Here is a 21831-nt window from a genome sequence, read left to right as displayed (position 1 = left end):
CCTCCGTGTGTGTGTGTGTGTGTGTGTGTGTGTGTGTGTGTGCGCGCGCGCGCGCACAAGCACATAAGGAGAGGAGAGGTAGGATTGAGTAGATGGTGTTCTGTCTATCCATTTATTCAACACTGAGCACCCGTTCAATACCAGCCTCTGTGCTAGATGCTTGGGTTTTATTGGTGAATAAGATGATTGAAGCCCCTCTCCTCGAGGCACCCAAAACTAAAGGAAGAGAGAAAAAAGAAAATGATATAATTTCAAGTAATTATAATTGCTATAAAGAAAATTAAAATACGATAAGATGATGGGGAGATAAGCACTAGAACTTGTGCTAGTTCACACAAGTAGTCAGGGAAGACTTCTTTGAGGAGGTGACATTTAAACGGTGATGCGAGGGAGGGAGTCTCATGCGAAGAGCTCAGGGTGAGTATACCTGGAGGGGGAAATGGCGAGTGAAAGATCCTTAGGTAGGAATGAGGCTGGCCTGTTCTAGGACCAGCAGAACAGCCAGTGTGGTGAGATGAAGAGAGATAAAGATCGAAAGATGTGATTGGACAAGTAGGCGTAGCTGCACCATAACAGGCCTTGGTGAAGTTTGCCGTGGTAAAGAGTGTGGATTAAGCGGGATGCGAAGACATGGGAGAGAGTTGAACAGGGTAGTGAAGTGACCTGCACTGAGGAAAGGAAGGGCGCAGAGAGGAGACACACCTGGGAGATGTCTGGAGCTCGAACCCACAGGATCTGGAGATGCCCTGAAAGGGGAGGGGCAGGCAGAGGGTAGGAAGCATCACCGTGACATTCAGGCCAGCTTTGGAGCCAGGCCCTGCCTGGGCTTCCCTGCCTCCACCCTGTTTCCACTTCTGCCCACTGCAAGCACCTGGATAACTCTGGTTATAGCTTCAGCCCCCAGTTGTCCCTCTGTCCAGCTCTGTCCACCGGTACTGGGGTCTCCTAGAGGACGAGGCTTTGGTAGTGTGTGCCTGTTTCCCCCTGCCTGGGAAAGGGTAGAAAGATTATCTCGGGTGAGGGCAAGTCACCCTGTTTGTTTAAACCTCCTTGCCACTGGGTGAGTATTCACAGGCCCCTGAGTTTATAAGGGTCTGGGTGTGTCTAGGTTTCTGTGGTCGACTTTGTAGAACACCTCAAGCCCATGACCAGCAGTGCCAACCTGTTTAAGGTGTGAAGTTGAATGTTAAAGAAAACTGTGCTGCCTGGCTGATAATCTGCTGAGACAGTGCCTCCCTTCTCTGGCTCGACACAGCCTATTTCTGCTGAGCTAGAGTTTCCCCCTGGTCCTGGGGTGTTAGACATCGGGCCCCTGGGGACAAGCTAAGACACCTCAAAAGCTAAATTCTCCCTTCTCATTTCTCTGTCAGCGGCCACTGTTTCCTTGCCCGGACTTCTCTCTGCTTACTTCTTCCCACTCTTTGCACTCTCACTTGCTGGGGGTTGTGGCGGGGGGCCAGGGGCTGGTTGCTATCAAGAGTGGAACAGACAAAAGTTTTTGTCCTGGAGACCAGAAGATAGAAGAGTTTCTCCTCCCCTTTTCCACTCGACTTCAGGAGTGGGTGCAGGGGCTGCTGACCAGCAGTCGGGGAGGAGAGGGAGCCGGGTCTGAGTTTGGCTTACTGAGCTACCCAGGGAAGGGACACAGCCCTGGGGACTCACACTCTGCAGTGGGGCCGCCTAGAGACCCCTGCAGCTGCAGACAGCAGGAAGTATACCCACTTCTAGCATGTGTATTGGTTTGCCCTTCCTCCTGGCCTCATCAAGTGAAGGCCTCAAGTCGGAAATGGCGTGGAGCATGTCCGACAAGGACAGCAACTTAGCCCTTGAGTTTTCTGTAAAAGGTAGAACCACAGGAGCCACAAGATAAGGCGGGTGTAGCTGCAGAAACCATGTGCCAGGCCTTTCCATAGGACCCATGCAAGGACAGGCTTCCACACTAAGGTAGGAGGTATCCTGGCCAGCTTCCCATGCTTTGTCAGGTCTAGCGTCTTTCCTCTGTGGAAAGAGGAGAAAAAGCACAGTTTGGGGGCTATGAGGATAGACAGCAGAGGGTACATGTCTGAACCAGTTAGGCGGGAGCTAAGCGGCTTTTTGCGAGATTGGTTTCTACAGCACTCAGGATTAAGCCTCAGAGGTCTCCTTAGCAAGCACAAGGAGTGCTGCGAGTCAAGACAATGCTCGGGAAGCACGTGCCGAATTAATTCCCTGCTGGTACCCGGGGTCAGTCACTCACACTGCAGTTGAAAATGCCAGCTCCTCCCGCTATGCAGCACTGCTTATGCTGATGGGATTGCAGGAGCCCTGGTCATCGTGGCTGTCACAGAGAAGGGAGATTTGGTTTGGCTGCAGGTCTTCTTATTCACAAATTCTTTTTCAAAAATTGGTCTGGAGACCACTACAACAAACAAGAGACTTCTCTTTTATAACTCGCCATTGTGCCACATGGAATTTGTCGCCGTCACCCCTCTGCTAACAGTACTTGGGATTTCACAGTCTCTCTAAAACCTTCACTGAGTTTGGAAACATTGTGACTTCACCCTGTCAGAGCTGAAGGAGTGAATACTGCAGGATGCACCGCTCACCATTCTCACCACAGGTACAGGAATCATGAAATGTTGCTCTGCGGGGACGGCAAATGTAAGCAACAGAAGGGGAGAGAGCAAGACCACTTTTTAAATACAAATTGCCCGAAATTGACAGGGAGCTAAGCCCTTTCACCCAGTCCATCACACTGCTGTCCAAGGGGCAACCCTGCACTGTGGGTCCCCTCAAATCTAGCGCTGAAGGAGTGATCTTCTAGGTGGTCACACTACAATGCCCAGCCCCATCCCAGCACAGGGCAGATGCATACAATGCCCATACCCATCCCAAGAGATGAGTCCTTCACCTGTCATACCTAGTCCACACAATGGACCCTCAAACTCCACCTGCAGAATATATTTTATTTTTAAATGTGTGCCTATATATATGATAAGTTTATAAATTCATGTCATCTACAACACAGGTCCAAGCATAGCTCAGTCATTCCTGGACCCTCAAACACCACCTGCAGAATATATTTTATTTTTATATGTGTGCCTATATATATGATAAGTTTATAAATTCATGTCATCTACAACACAGGTCCAAGCATAGCTCAGTCATTCCCGGCAAGACCGAAAAAGAACATCTCTGTGACTTAGGAGAGTAGAGCGATGACAATACTTCACTGGAAGTTCAGTCCATTAGATCCATCAGTCACCGGCAAGCCCACAAAGAGAAAGAGATGGAATCAAATACAGACAGAGGCACAGCACAGCTCAGATTAGGAGTCAGGGCCTGGGTTTCAGGTCAAGTCAACTGCTCTTCAGATGTATGACCTTGAGAAAGTTGTTTGACAACTTGCTTTACTTAATTGTACGATGAGCTAATGGCATGACAGAAACTCTAAGACCAGCTCCAGAAATTCCAACTCCATGAGAGGTGGGAACAGGTAAGAAATTAGCACTGTCACTACCTGCTATGACTATAGTTCATTTCCACATAAGCCATACCCTGAACCACAAAAGAAATACAATAAACTTTGTTACTGAAGGCAGCTGACGAGTATTTTATATATGAAATATTTATATATAAACAACAAAGCCTGCAAACAGCTTGAATAAAAGCCAGAATCAAAGACAAATGATACACTGTTGTCATAGGAATGCTAGTTTCATCTTGCCATAAAAGAAGCATACTGTCCTGTGTTCTGAAAATCTATCTGGAAAGAGTCATTTTCTACATTTAGAAAGAAGAAGAACAAATGAACAAGTGGGACTATATCAAGCTGAAAAGCTTCGGTACAAAAAAGGACACCATCAATAGAACAAAAAGGCATCCTACAGTATGGGAGCATATATTCATACATGACCGATCCGATAAACGGTTGACATCCAAAATATATAAAGAGCTCACGCACCTCAACAAACTAAAAGCAAATAATTCCATTAAAAAATGGGCAGAGGAGCTGAACAGACAGTTCTCCAAAGAGGAAATTCAGATGGCCAACAGACACACGAAAAGATGCTCCACATCGCTAGTCATCAGAGAAATGCAAACTAAAACCACAATGAGATATCACCTCACACCAGTAAGGATCGCCACCATCCAAAAGACAAACAACAACAAATGTTGGCAAGGTTGTGGAGAAAGGGGAACCCTCCTACACTGCTGGTGGGAATGTAAATTAGTTCAAACATTGTGGAAAGCAGTATGGAGGTACCTCAAAAAGCTCAAAATAGAAATACCATTTGACCCAGGAATTCCACTTCTACAAATTTACCCTAAGAATGCAGCAGGCCAGTTTGAAAAAGACAGACGCACGTCCATGTTTATCGCAGCACTCTTTACAACAGACAAGAAATGGAAGCAACCTAGGTGTCCATCAGTACATGAATGGATAAAGAAGATGCGGTACATATACACAATGGAATATTATTCAGCCGTAAGAAGAAAACAAATACTATCATTTGCAACAACATGGATGGAGCCAGGCCGAGAAAGACAAGTACCAAATAATTTCACTCATATGTGGAGTATAAGAACAAAGAAAAAAACTGAAGGTTCAAAACAGCAGCAGAATCACAGAACGCAAGAATGGACTAATAGTTACCAAAGGGAAAGGGACTGGGGAGCATGGGTGGGAAGGGAGGCATAAGAGGGGAGAAAAAGAAAGGGGGCATTATGATTAGCACATATAATGTGGGGGGAGGCACGGGGAGGGCTGTGCAACACAGAGAAGACAAGTAGTGATTCTATACCATCTTACTACACTGATGGACAGTGACTGTAATGGGGGTTGTGGGGGGGACTTGGCGAAGGGGGGAGCCTAGTAAACATAATGTTCCTTATGTAATTGTAGAATAATGATACCAAAAGAAAAAAAAAACAAAAAAGAAGAAGAAAGCACCAAATAAGGAATTTCAGAAGTGTCCCATAGAATATCTTCTTAAAACTTTATTTTTATCCAGTTTTGCCACCAATTTCTTAAAAGCAACAATCAGAAGCCATTTAGATATAAGTGCTAATTAAGTCTTTAATTCAGGGAAATCTCAAAATTTCGATCTTCCTACAAAATAAAAATTAACTGTAAATTGGCAAGGCACTACTCCTAAAGCCTTCAAACTTGATTGAAGGAAAATGACCCGTGTGGTCCACTTCTTATCACAGCGTTCCTGGGGACGCCATTTTACTCCTTGCTCACTGCCATCTCAGGGCCATGGAAGGTTTCCTAGCGGGCAGCCCGACATGCTCGCTTATCTACATTATAGCACTGTCAGAGCATTCAAAGGTTTCATATGAATACATTTTTTCTTTGTAGCAAAAAGAACCAGCTCCTAACTCTATACTACCAGTGAGGCTAAAATTTCATGAACAACTTGAAGAGCTTCCGACTGAAGAGATTTGGGGATCATCCCCTGCAAGTACCGGAAAGGAGAGCCTCTGCCCAGTAGCCAAACTTGAGTACACCATGGCTAAAGCAGAAAATGAAAAGCAACTGGGTCTCTCTTATCTCCCCAGACAACTCAGTACGAGCCTACATAAAGCCAGAGAAAGAAAATAAGACCAGAATCCTTAACCAAATTTTACTTGAAAAATTTCAAAGGCTTTGGGACCCCCTTCATGCTATTCAATCAAATATGTCATGCAAGCAAAGCTACAGTTAAGATGGAGCTCTAATTGGCTGCTAAACTCCTTTCTTTCTAAATAAAACCCGTTTATTTCAAAGTGTAAGCCTTATAAAAATCAAGGGAAAAGAATCCCTTTGCAGGCTACCATATAGCTGACGTGTTTAATACATTTAATTCCTCTCCCAGGATTAAAATAAAATTATATTGAGATCTACGCACCAATACTGCAAGCATAAGATTTATGCAAGATTTACGGAATCTTTGTAGGGTTCTAAACAGGGCTTAGGACAACTGAGCCTTCCTGTTTCAACGAAAAGCCTGATGTGAAAATCTTCCTCTCCCCTAGTTTCAAAAACATCTATTGATTAAAGAAAGTTGCATTCAGTGAACAGGATGAACAACAGCTAGTGCAGCAAGACCTGGAAGAACAGCTGGCTTTATAAACGTGATACCAAGTTCAAAGGATCCGCAGATACCCAGTTCTGGGAAGATTCAACTCCCGAAACTAAAGCACTTTGAGCAAAGTCTTCATGGTACAGCTTATTGTAAAATACTCTTGGTATGAATTTTCCAGGATTAAGTGCCTTTAAAAAGATAAATATACAAATCAAAGTTAAAATCCACCACTTGTTCCCTCTTAGTAATCGCATAAAGAAACAAAGGAATAAACGGAGTCAGATCCAATTAATTTCACAAATCAAGATTACTATGCGTACAATGACGAACAAGAGTTTTCCACAAGTAGCTCTGAAGTCACCACTATTAATTAAACAGACGGCACTGTGAATTATCCCCATTAATGAGAATGAAAGCCTCAATCTACTGACCTTTTAGGACAAAATCTTGTTTTGTCGAAACATTTTTTCTTACACACTTTCATCAGCTATTATCATAGATCATTAAAATGGAAATGTTTTCAATCTTAAAAAAAAAAACGAAACTAAAATCCAGCAATTTTCTTCAAGAATGGAAAACAAACTGAAAGACAGTAAAAAGAAACCACAACTCTTTTAAATGGACCATATTTAGATTTTTTTCTCACGTGTCATTTCCATCTTTAGTCATACATTCATACCTCTCAACTTAAATTACCAATGAATAATTAATTAAAGCATGTGTCAAAATCACTCATAAAACCTAGATTTCTAATATATGTATCTCTTACTTGGTTTTGAACACATTCATAAAAACATACATCTCGAACCTCTGTTACACCTTTAATATTTGCAGCATTCCTTTTCAAGTCTATTTTGCCCATTCAACCACAGACAAATTTTCAACCTCTCACCGCTTTACGAGAAATACTTACTGTAGACAAAAGGATTCCATTTTCTTTCTGGGAATATTTTTTCCACCTTCCTAGAGAACTCTTCTATACAGTGTGCAAATTCACTGAGTTTTATAGTAACAAAGTTCTCATGCCACAGAACCTAGTGTAAATGAAATGGCCCTGCAGCTGCCTTCAGAACCCAGCTCACCTCAACCATGATACAGCTAATTGTTAAAAATGGTGGCTGAGACATTTCCATACATTAAATTAAGGAGCTCTGACGAAGGCGCTGGCATCCATCCACTTCAGAAAAAGCAAAATAATTTGCAACTGTATCAAGGCATGGATAACTGAGTCATCTCCCACACAGGGTCAGTGTTAGAGGTCTCCTCCGTCTTTACAGAATGCAAACCACAGCTTATTGTCTCATCTCGGAAATCAATTCTTTGCAACGCTGCACTGGGTCAGAGTTTTACAGGAGTCTCAGTCATGGATAAATCCAGACTTCCAATGCAGAGACAGGGAATTCTCACAGTTCCTTTCCCTTCCCTGAGCAGCGCTCCTCCATTCCCCACTTGACAGCTCCTTAAGTCTTCCCATTGTTAATAGTACCGAAAGTCCCACACCTCTGAAGGGAGCTAAATCTTTCAACTAGGTGAGCAATTTCCAAACCCATGCTTAGGAGAGAAGTCCAGACCCTACAGGTCCCATGATACAAATACATTCCTTGGGATAAAAAGCCAAAGATCATGGTGTTTTGTTGTTGTTTTTAAGAGAAGACAACAAGCAAGGTGCTTTTTAACTCTCAATCGAAAGCATTTTATCTCTGATATTAATCAAAGTATTAAAAGTGTTACAGGCAACATTTTGTAATCATACTACCCTCTAGATAATGACTTAGGAAGTTTTCACTTCACTTACACAATTCACATTCTCTGCACCAAAAATTTGATATATACTTAAAGGAATCATATCATACTCTTTTGACGATGAATTTAACCATCTTAATTTAAATTCCCTACATTTGATAATACTTAAGAATCCACATCTCTGGTGTTACTATTTAATTCTTTGCATTTAAAGCCTTACGCTAAAGCATGTCCTGTCAGATAATTCCAAATACCTCTGAAACAGCACTTTTTCCCTAGAACAAAATATAAATGACTGAATTCCTTGACAAGGCATCTTACACACACACACACACACACACGCACACACACACACACACACACACACACACACACACACACACAATCACCTACAATCCCAAAGAAGTATCTAGTTTCAGCAAAGAAAAAAAAAGTTTTAACATTTCTCCTCATTAAGAATTCTGCACTTCACATGCATCTTTCTAAAAAATCCCGAAGTCCACACTACTTACTACTTAAACATGAAGCCTGCAAAAATCCTAAACAACTATTTAAACCTTTAAGCAAATACCTCTCTGTCCCACCCAGCACATTTTTTTAAAGAAAAATATTAGAATGACAAGGCACAAATCTGAACAATTCTCAGGAGAATTGTGTACTTTTTCTATCACTGAGTTAAAAGCTTCTGAACTGATACCAAATTTTTTAAGAAACCAAGACCTTGTCTTTCAGACGTACTTCAACAACATGCAGTCACTCTATTTTTTAAGGTGCATTTAACTTGATTTCATTACAAAACACAGGAAATCCTACCTGCAGCTCTCAAATTTAAGGAGTTACAGACCCGTTGAAGCTGCTGGTCACTGCAGATCTTCCATACCTTCTATGTGGGATGAGCTCTGTTGGAACCAGGGCTCAAGTTTTCCCACTCCAAAAGCCAGAATGGAGAGGTGGGAAGGATCAGGGAGGGAGGGGAGAGAAAGAGGAGAAAGAAAGAAGAAAATGCAAAAGGGAACATCCTGCAAATGTGGATATGAGCGAAGCACTAAAGAGTCCAATTACACAATGAGATGGCAGGATCCCCTTAAAAAGGGTGCGTGCAGCCCCTAGGGCACAGCATCATCACACCGGCTGCTCTAGGAAAACCCAGAGAAGTCAGCCATCAGTTTGAAAGCACAAACTGATGAAAGTAACAGCTGATAGGTTACAGAAGGGTATTTTATTGTTAACGGACTTGTACCAACTTAAGATTTAAGAGAGGGAGAGGCAACGTGCAGGCAAGGAATGCTCTGATACTTTTTTCCCCCAACCTGAGCCACTACAATTACTCTGATGTGAATTTTTGATGACTTCCAACATCTTGCATGGTTAATGATCACTTCAGCTGTCATGTCTGGTTAACGTGGAAAATGCATTTGCTGCATGGTGATGCAGTGCTGTGGCCGCAGATTGTAACACCAGTTATGTGTGAAGCTGGTCCCTTAACTGAGCAGCAGGAATTTGCAGGTGCCATGATGCTAAAATAAATGGTAGTTAAAAGATGGTATACAGCAGCAGGCAGATTCTGCCATTTTAGCCTGAGACAGACAGACACAGCCTTAGACAGAATGTGTGGACGGAACATACACTAGCATCTCAGATGGCCGTGCCCTCAACAACAGCACTATCCTTCAAACGGAACAATAAACTCACCATCTTAAATATCTGGCCTCTCAGTAGTTAAAAGATTTCAATACTGTTTAAATAACTATTCAGATGAGCAAAAGCTTTGTACAGAATGGGCAGTATTTGCATTTCACGACTATACAGCCAATGAAACTGTCAGTGACACAGGAAAATGCAGGAATTTGATTAACATATGCTTAGCTCAACTGTCACTTCTTTGTACAACATTTAGGGGAAAATACATGATGTATAAAGAATGAATATTCCCATTGCACCGTAATGGTTTTTAAAAGAGCTCCTCAGAAAGGTAATTTTTTCCTCTGTGTTTTTGAGGTATAACCTGAAACCTGGAGACTACTTTAAAATACTAATGTGTTTTTCATTGTCCCTAAAAGAAATTCAATGCAGCAAACAAGTGTGCAATATGGCAAGCTTGTGAAAAAGCAAAGATGAAACTGCACCGAGAACCAGGCACCACATGATTAAAATCAGGCCAGTCAGGTAGTAGACCATCATTACAGTGCAGACCGCAAAAGAAAAACCGAGAACGACCCTTCATCTTCAAAAACAAAAACCACACACCCTACAATTGCAATCTGTTGGGTGCGACACCAACATCTATACTGCCCAAAACTGAAGGGCACATGATATATACCAACTTCACAATATATTTTTATACACATATGAACTTGGCTACATAGCATCTAGAATTTGGCAACCGAAGGGTCTTATTAATATATAATCGTCATTTAGGTATTTAAAGAGGCAGAACCAAGTTGCAAGATCTTTATGCTTGAGAAGAAAAGTAACTAACAATTAATTTATATTTCCTGTCTCAGAACTTTTGCCAATTAAATTGCTCAGAGCTGAAATGTTTCAGATCTGTGTGGCTAATAAAAAACAGGTGAAAATGGCAACACAGGAAAGCACTGGTGTCTGAACATTGAATAACAATGAAAGAACTTACATTATCAACAAAATCAACTCACAATTTCCTTTGTTTTATTCATTGTGGTAGCACCAAATGCATAATTTGGAGGTGTATGTGTTAACAAGCCCTGTAAGGTGGAAGGGCATTCTAGTTTTGTTTCTTCCCCTATCTTAAAATTAACTGCACCAACAGTTCTATTTGGTGTGAGAGCAAATGTCACAGTAGGTGTAGCTAACATTCAACAATTCAAGCTTTTTTTGTTCCAGACCCAGTACAAGGTACCACTAGCAGCTCAGAAACTGCACAAGGAGGGAGGCAGGGAACAGTGTGTTGGGGGTAGCTTTGAAATTAACCAGGCTCAGCTTATGCTCCAATTACTGAACAAAAGACAATCCTGGGGGACCCTCTCTCCGAACCCGCACAAGGAGCAAACTCTTTTGTATTTGCTCAAATAAATACTGCATGGGAGCACAGTGGCTATGCAGCCACAGTTGTCTCTGCCTGGGGATGAAGAGGGAAGAAGAAAAAGAAGCCAAAGACCCCAGTGTGCTTATAGTCAAACCGTTTCACTGATGGTTAAAACCTATCCCTCAGGGAGACATTTGACATTCATTCCAGGAGACCAAGTAAAAAAAAACCCACCTCGCTGAGTCACTATTAAGATGTTTTTCGTCATCAGTATGGCCAAAAAAGTAAGTTAGGAGGATATTTACCCTAGAATAAAATGTAAACCAACTCTGACTCAGTCTTCCCAAACTATGAGTATCCCAAAGACATGAGATGAGTTGCAGAATATTCTAACCGCAAATGACCTTGGAGTAGAGGGTACTGAGAAGTGTTAAGTAACCTGTCTCAGACCCCAGATGGCTAAATATGTATGTGGAGGTTGTAAACACACTGGAAAGAAGCCACCTGACAAAGGAGGTACTTCTCCATTTGTTTTATGACTAGCTGAATATAGAGTGACCATTCTTAAACATCTGTTTGGTAGTCTATTGTTTAATTTTCTGTTTTGGCTTTATATATCCATAAGCAGCAAAAACTAAAAAGGAAAGGGGTAGGTAAGTGATAGACTAGTAGACCCAGATTTACGAATTTAAGGGATAAAAATGGGCATACTTACACAAATGCAGAGGGGATATCTGGTCTTTTTCTATCAAAGGGATGAAAACCACCTTTTCAAAATCCTCTGCACACTACACCACTCTGAACCACAACAGCAGCTACCTTGTACATCAGATACACATACTACATAAACAATACAGACACCCAAAAGTGGAAAAACAGATGGATCTTACTACCACAATGACCAAAGTGTACTAAGGTCTCTGTGCTATTTGAAAGATCTCCAAATTTCAGGTGAAGGCCTGAATTTCCAAATGGTATTTCACATGAAACTCCAACAAAGCATGACGTTAGAAGTTCTTTAGAATTCATCGTGATGAGAATCTTTAATAGAAAAGTTTCAAGTTTGTTAATTCTATTTCTATCTGTCTATAGATTTTACCAACCAGTTCATTAAAGAACTTCTCAGCAAAGCACAGGTATAGGTCCAAGAAAGATTGATTTTTCTCCAACTCAAGTAGGAACACTTCCTCCAACTTAAGATACCCAGATTCCAAAGACTCTCTGACCTTCACCCTCATACTGTTAATTGGCTCAAAAAATTTCTGAAGAGGAAAAAAAGAGGGGAAAATAGTTCCAATTTGAAACATACTAAGGAGGAGACGTTTTTAAAGGTGTGGCATTATTATTCCTTTTTTCTTTTAACCTGTTACCATTAAAAAATAAGATTATAAAATGGAAACAGAAAGCCACTGAAATTCTGTGGTTCACGTAGAATTATAATAACCACCAGGTGAAATCACCATGTGCAAGTGAACAATTATTAAGCTATAAAGTGCAATGAAAATATACAGGGCTTTACCTATCAGATCCCTGATAAGCTCTGCTCTGCTCTCTGCCTGGTTTGCTGGGTTGCCGGGAAGATCAAATAGTATCTCCGGTGGGTAAATGCTTTAAAGAGTTAAGAATGAGAGCCATGTGTCACTACACAATTATTATCCCCTACCCTTAGCCTTCTGAGACATAGCTGGACCTTGGTCCCCTTCCCAGCCCACCACTGCCGACCTCCTGCTGGCTCCTCTCTCCTCTAGGACCTTGTTCCCTTATCTCATACCATACATTTCCCCTCCGATACATTCACTTTACTGCCACAATTCTTACCTCTAGACCAGTGGCTCTAAAAATTTCTGTCGGAGCTATCTTCTCAGCACTGTTTCTTATCCTGTCTCTAAAAGTTTCAGGGCATTTCCAAGGGGAAGTCTTGCTAGAATATCAAAAACTGAAATGAAATCTCAACTCTCAATCTAGTTAATCTTCCTGATTTCTCAGCCTCAACCAATGGCACCCATCTTTCTCCTTGATACAAACCTTGAGCTATTTGTGAACATCTTTCTTAAGCGCATCAGGCACTAGGTGGGGCAGATGTTTCATTCCAAATGTCTCACACATCCAACCTCTGTTTTCTGGGTCCTGGCCATCACCGCTGTGGCTGGATTGTTACAACTGCCTCTGAACCACACCTCAGCAGGTCTCCTTCCACTGGCCAAGCCAACTTCCATGTGTTTGCACACCCTCCTTCCTCTTGACATTTACCTGCTTCAAAACTTTCCACAGCATGTACTGCCTACAGTCCACTGCTTGGCAGTCACTTCTTTCACATCTGATTCTCCCTCCTGGACAGATTTTCTCTTAGCACGTAACTTCTGTTCTCACCTCCCTGGCTTTGGTCAGCTTGTAACTCTCACATCTATCCTCTTTCACTTCCTATAAGCAAAACCCATTAAATCTTTCAAGGCCCATCTGTTCCAGGGGGTCTTCCCCAACTACCCCAGAATTCACTCATCATTACTCTCTTCCTCTCCTCCGAAAAACCACAGCATTTAGAATCTTTTGTCATCCCATCCAGTTTTGACTCTCACTTGGACAGTTTGATCCTATTAAAGGAATGTTAGTCTTAGCTCTCCAGGTAGAGAACAATGAGCTTCCGGGGGGGAAGTATCCCTACTTTTTTTATTTTGTGTTTATTCTAATTATTACCAGTGCCTACCACAGTGCTGTCCTTAGTGTGCACTCAACAAAACCACTTCATTGATTTTTATCAATGCTCCCTAGGCCCCACTCATGTGGATGCAGGCAAATATATAAAGGGGAATTAAATATTTCTTTTGCTTGTTGTTTGTTCTTTCAAATCTCTTCAATTCCCTTCCCCAAGATAACTGCAGCCTTCAGTAGAGAGACAGATGCTGAGGTGGTCCCTGGCCAGTGCGCAGAGGCACCAAACTCTTTGTGACTAAGCGTCATTACCAGCAGTATTCAATTTCCAAAGTCGGCTTCCTTCTCAGTTGCATCCAGGGCCAAGGAGGCTCAGGGAAAATGAGATGGTCCTGGCCCAAAGTCAATGGCATGGCATTCATAGCTGATCTGTCCTGACAAATCAGCTGAGAATGAAAAATCAATCTGCTAATTTTATTAATGACATTTCACCTTGAATATTGCTTTAAGTGAGAACGCTTGACTTTGGAAGACAATAGAAAACCAGAGGATTTCTGCATGTCTTTATTTAGCAGTAAAACAAATTAAGGTTTATTCTCTGTTGCTCATCCGCAAACTTGTCTGCCTATGGGTCATGAAACAACAGGGGGGATAAAGCTCTCTGCACTGAGAAGCTGATGAGTTCCCACTGCTCTAGAGCAGAATTCTGCCCCTGGTATGCCTATCTACAAGGAAGATGGAAGCAGGGTTTAGAAGAGGGTGAAAGTAATTTCAAAAGATTTCCACTCTTTCTTACCGGGTTTTCTAGAAGCAGTACCCTGCAAATGCAATTAGGAATTGCAAAAGGCTAAAATGGGAGGCAGCATCACTCCTCAAATACTCCTCCAAGGGCAGTTCACTGCAGTCCCAGGTTTCAGAAGCTCAGAATGAGGAGAGCTCTTTCTGTCACTGTGTCAGTGTCTCTGTCTCTCTGACTGTCTCTCTCTTTCTCTCATACACGCACACACACACTCAGCATCTATCAAGCCTTAGTATTTAGACAGAGGGTTAGAAAAAGGGAACAAGTGATTTTGGGAAAAACTTGTAGACTATGAAGAGGTTCTACCTCGATAAAAAATAAATGAAATAGTAAAGTATATGAAGACTCATCAGAGTCAGTACCGTATCAGGGGCAATTTGCTTCCCTTGTGGCACAGAAAAACTCAGATTCTGGCCCAGGTTACACAGTGACCTGGTCCAGGTCCTGGTTCAGGATCTGAGTGTCTTTGCACAACACTACGGAACAGCATACTAAGAAAACTGTACAGCTGGTGTGTACTCAAGCCCAAGATTTCATGGAATTTTAAGTCATTACATGGGGCTGATGATGGATACAAAAAACAGTTCTAGCTTGCTAATTCTTGTTACCAAAGTACTTTACACAGCAGATGTATTTCTTACCAGGTTGACTGTAAACAGAATTCTTTAAAACAAATTCTATTTTGAATTCAGTAGAGAAGCTGTTATTTGAAAGAATACTAAAGCTAAATACCACCTCCAGATTTCTTTCATAAATGCAGATATTCAGAGTTTGGATTTGCTTACTAAAGCAGGGTCCATCATATTATTCCATTTTAGAGAAGACACTAAAAACTTAATTTTCATGTAATTTTTTTGCAGCACATATTTACTATTTCTGCTATTATCTGGAAAACACTGATGAAGAAACTGATCTAAAAAAAAAAAAAGACTCTTCCATAGAAAGGATTACTAAAATTAGCCAATCCTCAATAATTTAAACAAGGGGCAAACTGTACTCATTCCTTTATCTGGTCAGAAATGAAAGAAAATTGTAGATAGAATTCTATTTTCTCATTAATCCCTATTATAAAGTTGAGTACGGCATTCCTCAAAGCAATACATAAAATTTTGTATCAAGATATAATAAAATTATATTCAAGGACACAAACCTTAAGAAAAAAAACAATAGGAAGCAACCAGAGTCAAAATTACATAAGAAACAACAACAAAATCAACTTGAAATAGAACACATGGTGACACCGTGTAGGATGCTGGTCCTACAAGGAGGGGAGGCAGAGGTGAGAGGATGCCCTGCCCTTCATCTCCTACCACTGCAGGTCAGGACAGACAACCAAGGCAAGTGAGGTGGGTGGCTTCGTCTAGACCCCAGGAGCTTATGCAGCCCTGTGCAACCACAGGTGAGGCTTTCATGTGTGTACTACACTCTTGGTCATCTCCGTAATAGGAACACAAAGATCTGCAATTCTAAAATAGTTTTGGAAATGAGGCTGATTTTGAAATCTGCTTTTCCTACGCCATTCTTCTCTCCACCAGCCTTTCAGCAGTGACAATGGTGGATATCATTTTTAAAACAATGGTCCAGTTTTATTAACATGCTTCTTACCACTGAGGCCTCCAGCAAACCACTGAGGTGACTAAGATTTCCAGTTCTACTACCACCCTGCCATCTCACATCCATAAGCTGATCGTGGGCATTTCAAGTAGCTGACTCCTCTCAGACTTAAAAAATCTAATAAAGATGGGGACAATATTATATCCACTTAGGGAGCTTGATAAACCACCATACATGGGGAAGTGCTCAGCATACATTTACCAGTTAACCTGTAAGTTGTTGTGGGTTATTCAGAAGCTCTGGAAATGTCTATACAAGGACAGATTGTCTTCAGCTTTCTCCTACTGTGGTGCTTTTCGGCAAATTTACCTTTAGAATTTAATCTGAAATGTTCATGTGAAGCCACCTATATATTATTCTAATTTAATATAATTAAATTATATTTACGCCTTACAGGTAAATGCCCCATAAGGCTACCTACATATAATTTCTACGAGCAAGAGGTAATTAAGTCCGGTGGAAAGTATATTGGAGCCAAGAGAACTGGGTTCTTGGCAGCCCTACACAAGTCATTCACTCATGTCTCAGTTTCTCCATCTGCAAAATGGAAAAACGCCACCAGACCTGTATGAAGTAAAAACACTATGTATACCCTTCAATGGCCCATACAACAGGACTATTCTTCAAAGCAACAAGCTATTTCGAATGATTTCTAAGACACAGGCTGCACATTTCAATACACTTTTCAAATATGCAGACTAATTTAGACATTTCCAAGGAAATACTTATTTTGCCTCTCTGCTTTCTCTCATGGCATCTATTGTTACTAGCAGCTAAAGAAAACTAAAATCTAATGTCATTAACTGTAGACCCAGGTCCTCAGTACTCACTTAACGGGGGAGTGGGCAAGAGAGAGAGAGAGGCAAATAAAAAGGTAAATAAAATGATGATGAGAGGAGCTGAGAAGGACAGAGAAAATCAGATTAATGAACACAAACAGCAAGTCCATCTTTCATCTCTCCTGGCTCTGACTGACAGCAGACGGAGTATTTAATCTGCTGAGAGAACAGATTTAGGCCTCCCTTTGGCGTAGTCCATCCAAGGATTATTAACGTTTGCAGAAGCAATAGTACATCCGCTCAGAGCTATCAGAGAGGATAATGATGATGAACCAAGATGCGATGATGAATCCCCGCCCTTCCTGTTCCTCTGTCTCCCTCTCATCTTCATTCCCTTCTGGGCTCCGACTGCTTTTTTGAGCTACAGCCTCAGTATAAGAGTCAATACCTCCACGGTGAAAAAATAATCAATGACCAATTATAAGTCATGAGTTTTTAATAGATATGTTTTAACATACATTTTATTGACCACTGTGTCCTTGATGAAGCAAAGATTTAAAAACCAGGGTGGTTACAAATTCTCTATAGACTCAAACCCTTAAACACACTGCTCTGTAGGCTGAAAGATCAGGGTCCATCTATAGGTAGATTGAGTTTAATAATTGGCAGAGATGCTTAGAAAAGCAGGATTACCTACAGTGGACTTCTATAATCACCCTGGTGGACCTCAAAGGGGAGGGCTTGTTAAAACACAAGATTCTGGGCTCCACCTCCAGAGATTTGGATTCAGTAGGTCTGGGGTGGGCCTGAGAACATGCATTTCTAACAAGTTCCCAGGTGATGCCGATGCTGCTGATCTGGGCACCACACTGGAGAATCGTGGACAGAGAGCTCCTTTTGGGTTGCCAAAATCATTCAGGGCATTAGAAAATGAAACACCTAGATGCTTAGAGGGCTCTGCAGTGTGTCTGCCACTCCAAAATCAGGCCATTCCAGTACTCTCTCCCTCCCCCACAAAAGAGAGGGATGAACAGTTAACAGTGAAGAACATATGAAGTCGGGGGCTAGATTAATTTATAACTTCATTCCTAAAACATGAGAAATGAAATCAAACATCCCCTTTTCCTTGGTCAGTTTCTTCTTCCTCATTTCCTCTACTTAGGCTTTAATGTATAATCAGTCCTCAAAAAATGAGTAAGTTAAAAAACAGCCTCACCCAAAATTCCAGTTTGCTTTATACTACAACAGAAAACTCCTACACACCCTCAATTTCAAGTTGAGTTAAGCATCAAAATATGATAGCAGAATATTAGGAGAATGTAGACAAGGGCCCAAAGTAAGGAAATGCATTTCAGAGTACCCATTAAAAGAGCTAACCATGAAGCAGGTCAACCAGATGGATAAACTAAATTCCACTTGTTTAGGTTTGTAAATGCAGAAAATACATGTAATAAGGGCACATAAGGAAGAGGCCCACCTCCAGCAGGAAGCAAGGCCAGCCTCCCACAGAACCATTCTCCCTGGGGCCCAGTTCAACCTCACACAGAGGCTGTGCTCACTCAGAGCAAGACAGCTGCGGTGGGTGCACGCTGGCTGCCAGGCTGCAGGACCGTTCTCTCAGCCATGATTTCGCAGCTCAAAGTTGCCTGAAATTAAAGAGGCACACTCCCATTAGCAATGGCTGCTCCAGATGTTGGCCAGTCTACAAGGCTAGGGGGAGAAGGGCAGAAAAAGTCTGATGAAAAGGGCAGAAGGAAAGACAGAATGAAAGGAAGAAAAGAGAAAGAGAGAAGATAAAAAGATGGAAGGGAGGACGGCCGGAAGGAAGGAAACAGGAAAGGATGGAGGATGAGCTAGAAAGGAAAAAACTGGCACAAACAAAAACAAAACCCTCTCCGGCAATCTGCTCTAAACCCTGACAGTTTAGTCCACCTCAAGTTTCAAATACGACATTTGTTCCAGTCTGCCACTTAGCATTTGCTTGGTACCAATGACCTTTGCAGAGAGCATAAGCCAGGCTGCTAGGCCCTAGGTGACAAACCTCACGAAACCCTGAGCCCCTTCACATAAAGGGCATCTGTGAACTATGTCAGCAGAAGCAGCGAGCATTGGTAGCCCCTTTGGTTCCAAAGCATCTCAGATGGAAAAAGTGAGATCTGTCACCAATCAGTTTATAGTATTACTCTTCTAAGTAGCTTTTCACCCCTACAGTTGATTTAGTTAACCAGCAAATCTTTCTCATAGAAAGGAACGAACAGAAAGGTCACTTCAAAGAAAACAGCTAACCCTACCACCAGGCTCCACATCTGGAATCTACTACTCTGCGTCTGCTCAACCCATCACAGAACCACGTTTTCAAGGTGAGTGCAAAACAGCAAGTAGGGAGAGGAATAAGGTGAGCATTCAAAAGACAGGTTCAAGTTCTCTGCAGCTCCACAGATGGGTGGAGTTTAAGTCCGGAGACTTTCGTGACCACCACTCTCAGTGCTCTTCATTTTCAGACCTAATAGAGGTGGGAAGGCAGGACGCCGTGACGGCCGTCTATGCCACAGGCACATGAAGCCCAAGAGCGTACCAAGGGACACCGTGCTTCTCACGGCCCCAGGCAATCAGTTCCCCCCATATACTCCCACACTGCAATGAACTCCCTTTTCCTCATCTATTCCTGATGTTTGGAAGGTATTTATTTCACTTACTGTGCTAGTACCAGTTCAACTTTCTCTCACTTCCTTAACTGACACCAGGATTTAAGACCTTGTGTTCTGGCATCTTGTCCAGAGCAAGAAGGCTATGCACCTGTCCCTGCTTATATAGTTCGTCAGGAAGGGCTCCATTCTCTCTTTTAGTCTATGGGGTGAGTTGTTCTTAACTTCTCGGGAAAGCGGACAGGATTGAAGACTAAGCCTTGTAAAATATTTCATACTTTAAAAATCACTTTTACCTTTTACTTGACTTACAAAAACCCAACCAAGTACAAAGGAAACCAGGCAACAGTGACATCAAGTGATCACCAGTAAGAGCCGGGAACAGTTGCCTCCTCTATCTCCCAGCACAGGGTGCTGCCCATGATGCTTAAGAACTAGGACAAAAGTCTTGTCCATGTTGAACAGTGCATGATTGCTGTGTGGTGTCTAGAAGCACCTCACTTACCAAAGACTGACCTCTTCCTTGTTCCTTGGTAGTGATGGAGACTTCACTGGGCATGGAGACTTCCCTGGGTTTGCAGCCTCCAAGCCAGACATTTTGTCTGCCGCAAGGTCCAGAATTCCCCAAGACCTGCAGCAGCAGACATATCCAGACACTGGTGGGTAACCCGCCACCTGACGCTGGAGGCATTTCAGTGACAGCTTCAGTCCAGAGTTCCAGTGATCCCTCAGTGCTTCCTCCAGCTAGAAATGAGGAACAAACGGAGAATAACAGTTTGCATGATATTAAAACCAAGCCTTCAAATCCTCTGGATGCCTCCCAGATGCCCACAGAAGACCAAGACAATGCACTCCTCCCTTTACAAATCCCTGGTATTCACCAGCTCCTGGCCTGCATTCATCCCCTTGGCCAAGAGAGGCAGCCTGGTTCTGAAGACACTGACCTGGGAAACAACAGCCTGAGCCTTGAGGACCAAGGGACACTTGGAAATGAGGCTGAATCAAGCGGCGGTTCTGCTAACATTGCTGCCCTGGTGGAGGACAGTCACCTCCCTCAGCTCTTCAGCTCTTTGAAAGACCTTGATCAGTCCAAAGGTCCCAAGGTGGTCAAAGCCAAAGATATCAGAGCCATCGACTTAAACCAGCTGCAGGAAAGGTCACGTACCAAAAACGGGTCCTCTGGTCAAGCCAGGAAGACCAAACATAAGGCCTCTGAGCCTCTCAGTGCTGCTCCCAAGGCCAAAATCCAACCAAAGGACCCGGAGGGTCTCTTAGGGGAAGACGTGTGCATCTGCAATGTTGCAGATGGTGACAAGGCCCCTAACCGCAAATCTGCAAAAGCTGCATCAGGCGGGACCAGCAAAACTAGGAGCCGTGAACAGGAAAACACCAAAACAACCAGAAAAAGCAACTCCAAGAAAGCTGAAGAGGGTAAGCAGTCCGGGAGCAGAGCCAGGGCAGAGGAAAAGGCAACCATTCCCAGGATGAAGCGCAAGAAGAATCAACCTGAGCTCAGCCAAGAGAACTTTAAAAAACCTCAAAGCACGCTAGGCATGCACATGCTGGAGTCTGTGCAGGTTTTTCATGCGCTGGGGAAGAAGGAAACTGGATTCTCTTCTTCCCAGACCTTGGGAAATTCAAGGAACCCCAAAGACCCCCAGCCACCCCTGGCCACCAAACCATGCCTGAATACTCTAAAACAGGGTAAAGGTCTTGAGAAAACTCATGCCAAAGCCCAGAAACCAGATGGCAGTGTCAAAAAAGAGTGTCCATCTCCATCCCAGGATGAACGGCCACCTCCTGGGAAGGTCACGTTGGTGCCTCTGCCTTTTCTGAGTGAGGACAAGCCTCAAGCTCATCGAGTTCCTCGAAGGCCACAGTCTCTGGCCTCACGCCGGCCAGCTCTGGCTTCCTCTACCCAGCCTGGATCTACGGACGCAGCTCAACCTACTGCAGTCGGTTCGTCCCGGCAAGCACGTGCACCTTTGACACATCCTGCCTGCTCGTCTCTGGGTCCAGTCTCGACCAACTCAACCCAACCACACCTGACCAACTCTACCCAGCCCAGGGTCACCCAGTCTGCTGCTGCTACACCTGTACCCTGCAGAGCATCATCTTGCACTCCTCTCCAGCAGGAGCCCATTCCCACTGCTGTGCCCCAGTGCCAGCCTCCACCCAAGCCTCAAACCCAGCTTCTACCCCAAGAATTCTGCTTCCAACCACGTCCATGGAGGAAACCTGATATTACTGGGCCAATAATGTCAAAGCCCATCACAGAAGAGCAGAGGCCAGAGCGGGAGGCTATGAAGAGGCGGGCTCAACGAGAGCAGGAGAATGCTGCCAAATACACCTTGGCGGGGAAAGTAGAGTTTTTCATCGAGAGGGAAAAGGAAATGGAAATTACTGACTACTATGGCTACGTAATGTAAGAGCTGATAGGATTGTTGGTGCCACTTTGGTCACCAGCTGTAGATAGACAGATAATAAGTTTCCACACATACATAGACAGATAGATAGATAGATAGATAGATAGATAGATAGATAGATA

At 42.9% G+C, this 21831-nt stretch overlaps 1 protein-coding gene across 1 annotated transcript in view; it reads right to left on the bottom strand.

Annotated features, from left to right (window-relative positions):
- Positions 1 to 21831, bottom strand: part of LOC118972984 (uncharacterized) — a 280966-nt gene that overhangs the window by 255388 nt on the left and 3747 nt on the right. Inside the window, exon 4 of the mRNA XM_073225602.1 lies at positions 19800 to 20027. Coding sequence (XP_073081703.1) covers positions 19800 to 20027 — 228 coding nt within the window. The remainder of the gene's footprint in view (positions 1 to 19799; positions 20028 to 21831) is intronic.

The sequence above is a fragment of the Manis javanica genome, chromosome 17 (assembly GCF_040802235.1).
Source record: "Manis javanica isolate MJ-LG chromosome 17, MJ_LKY, whole genome shotgun sequence".
In the NCBI taxonomy this organism is placed as follows: domain Eukaryota; kingdom Metazoa; phylum Chordata; class Mammalia; order Pholidota; family Manidae; genus Manis; species Manis javanica.
The sequence above is the reverse complement of the archived record's forward strand: the minus strand, read 5'-3'. Positions and strand labels throughout refer to the sequence as shown.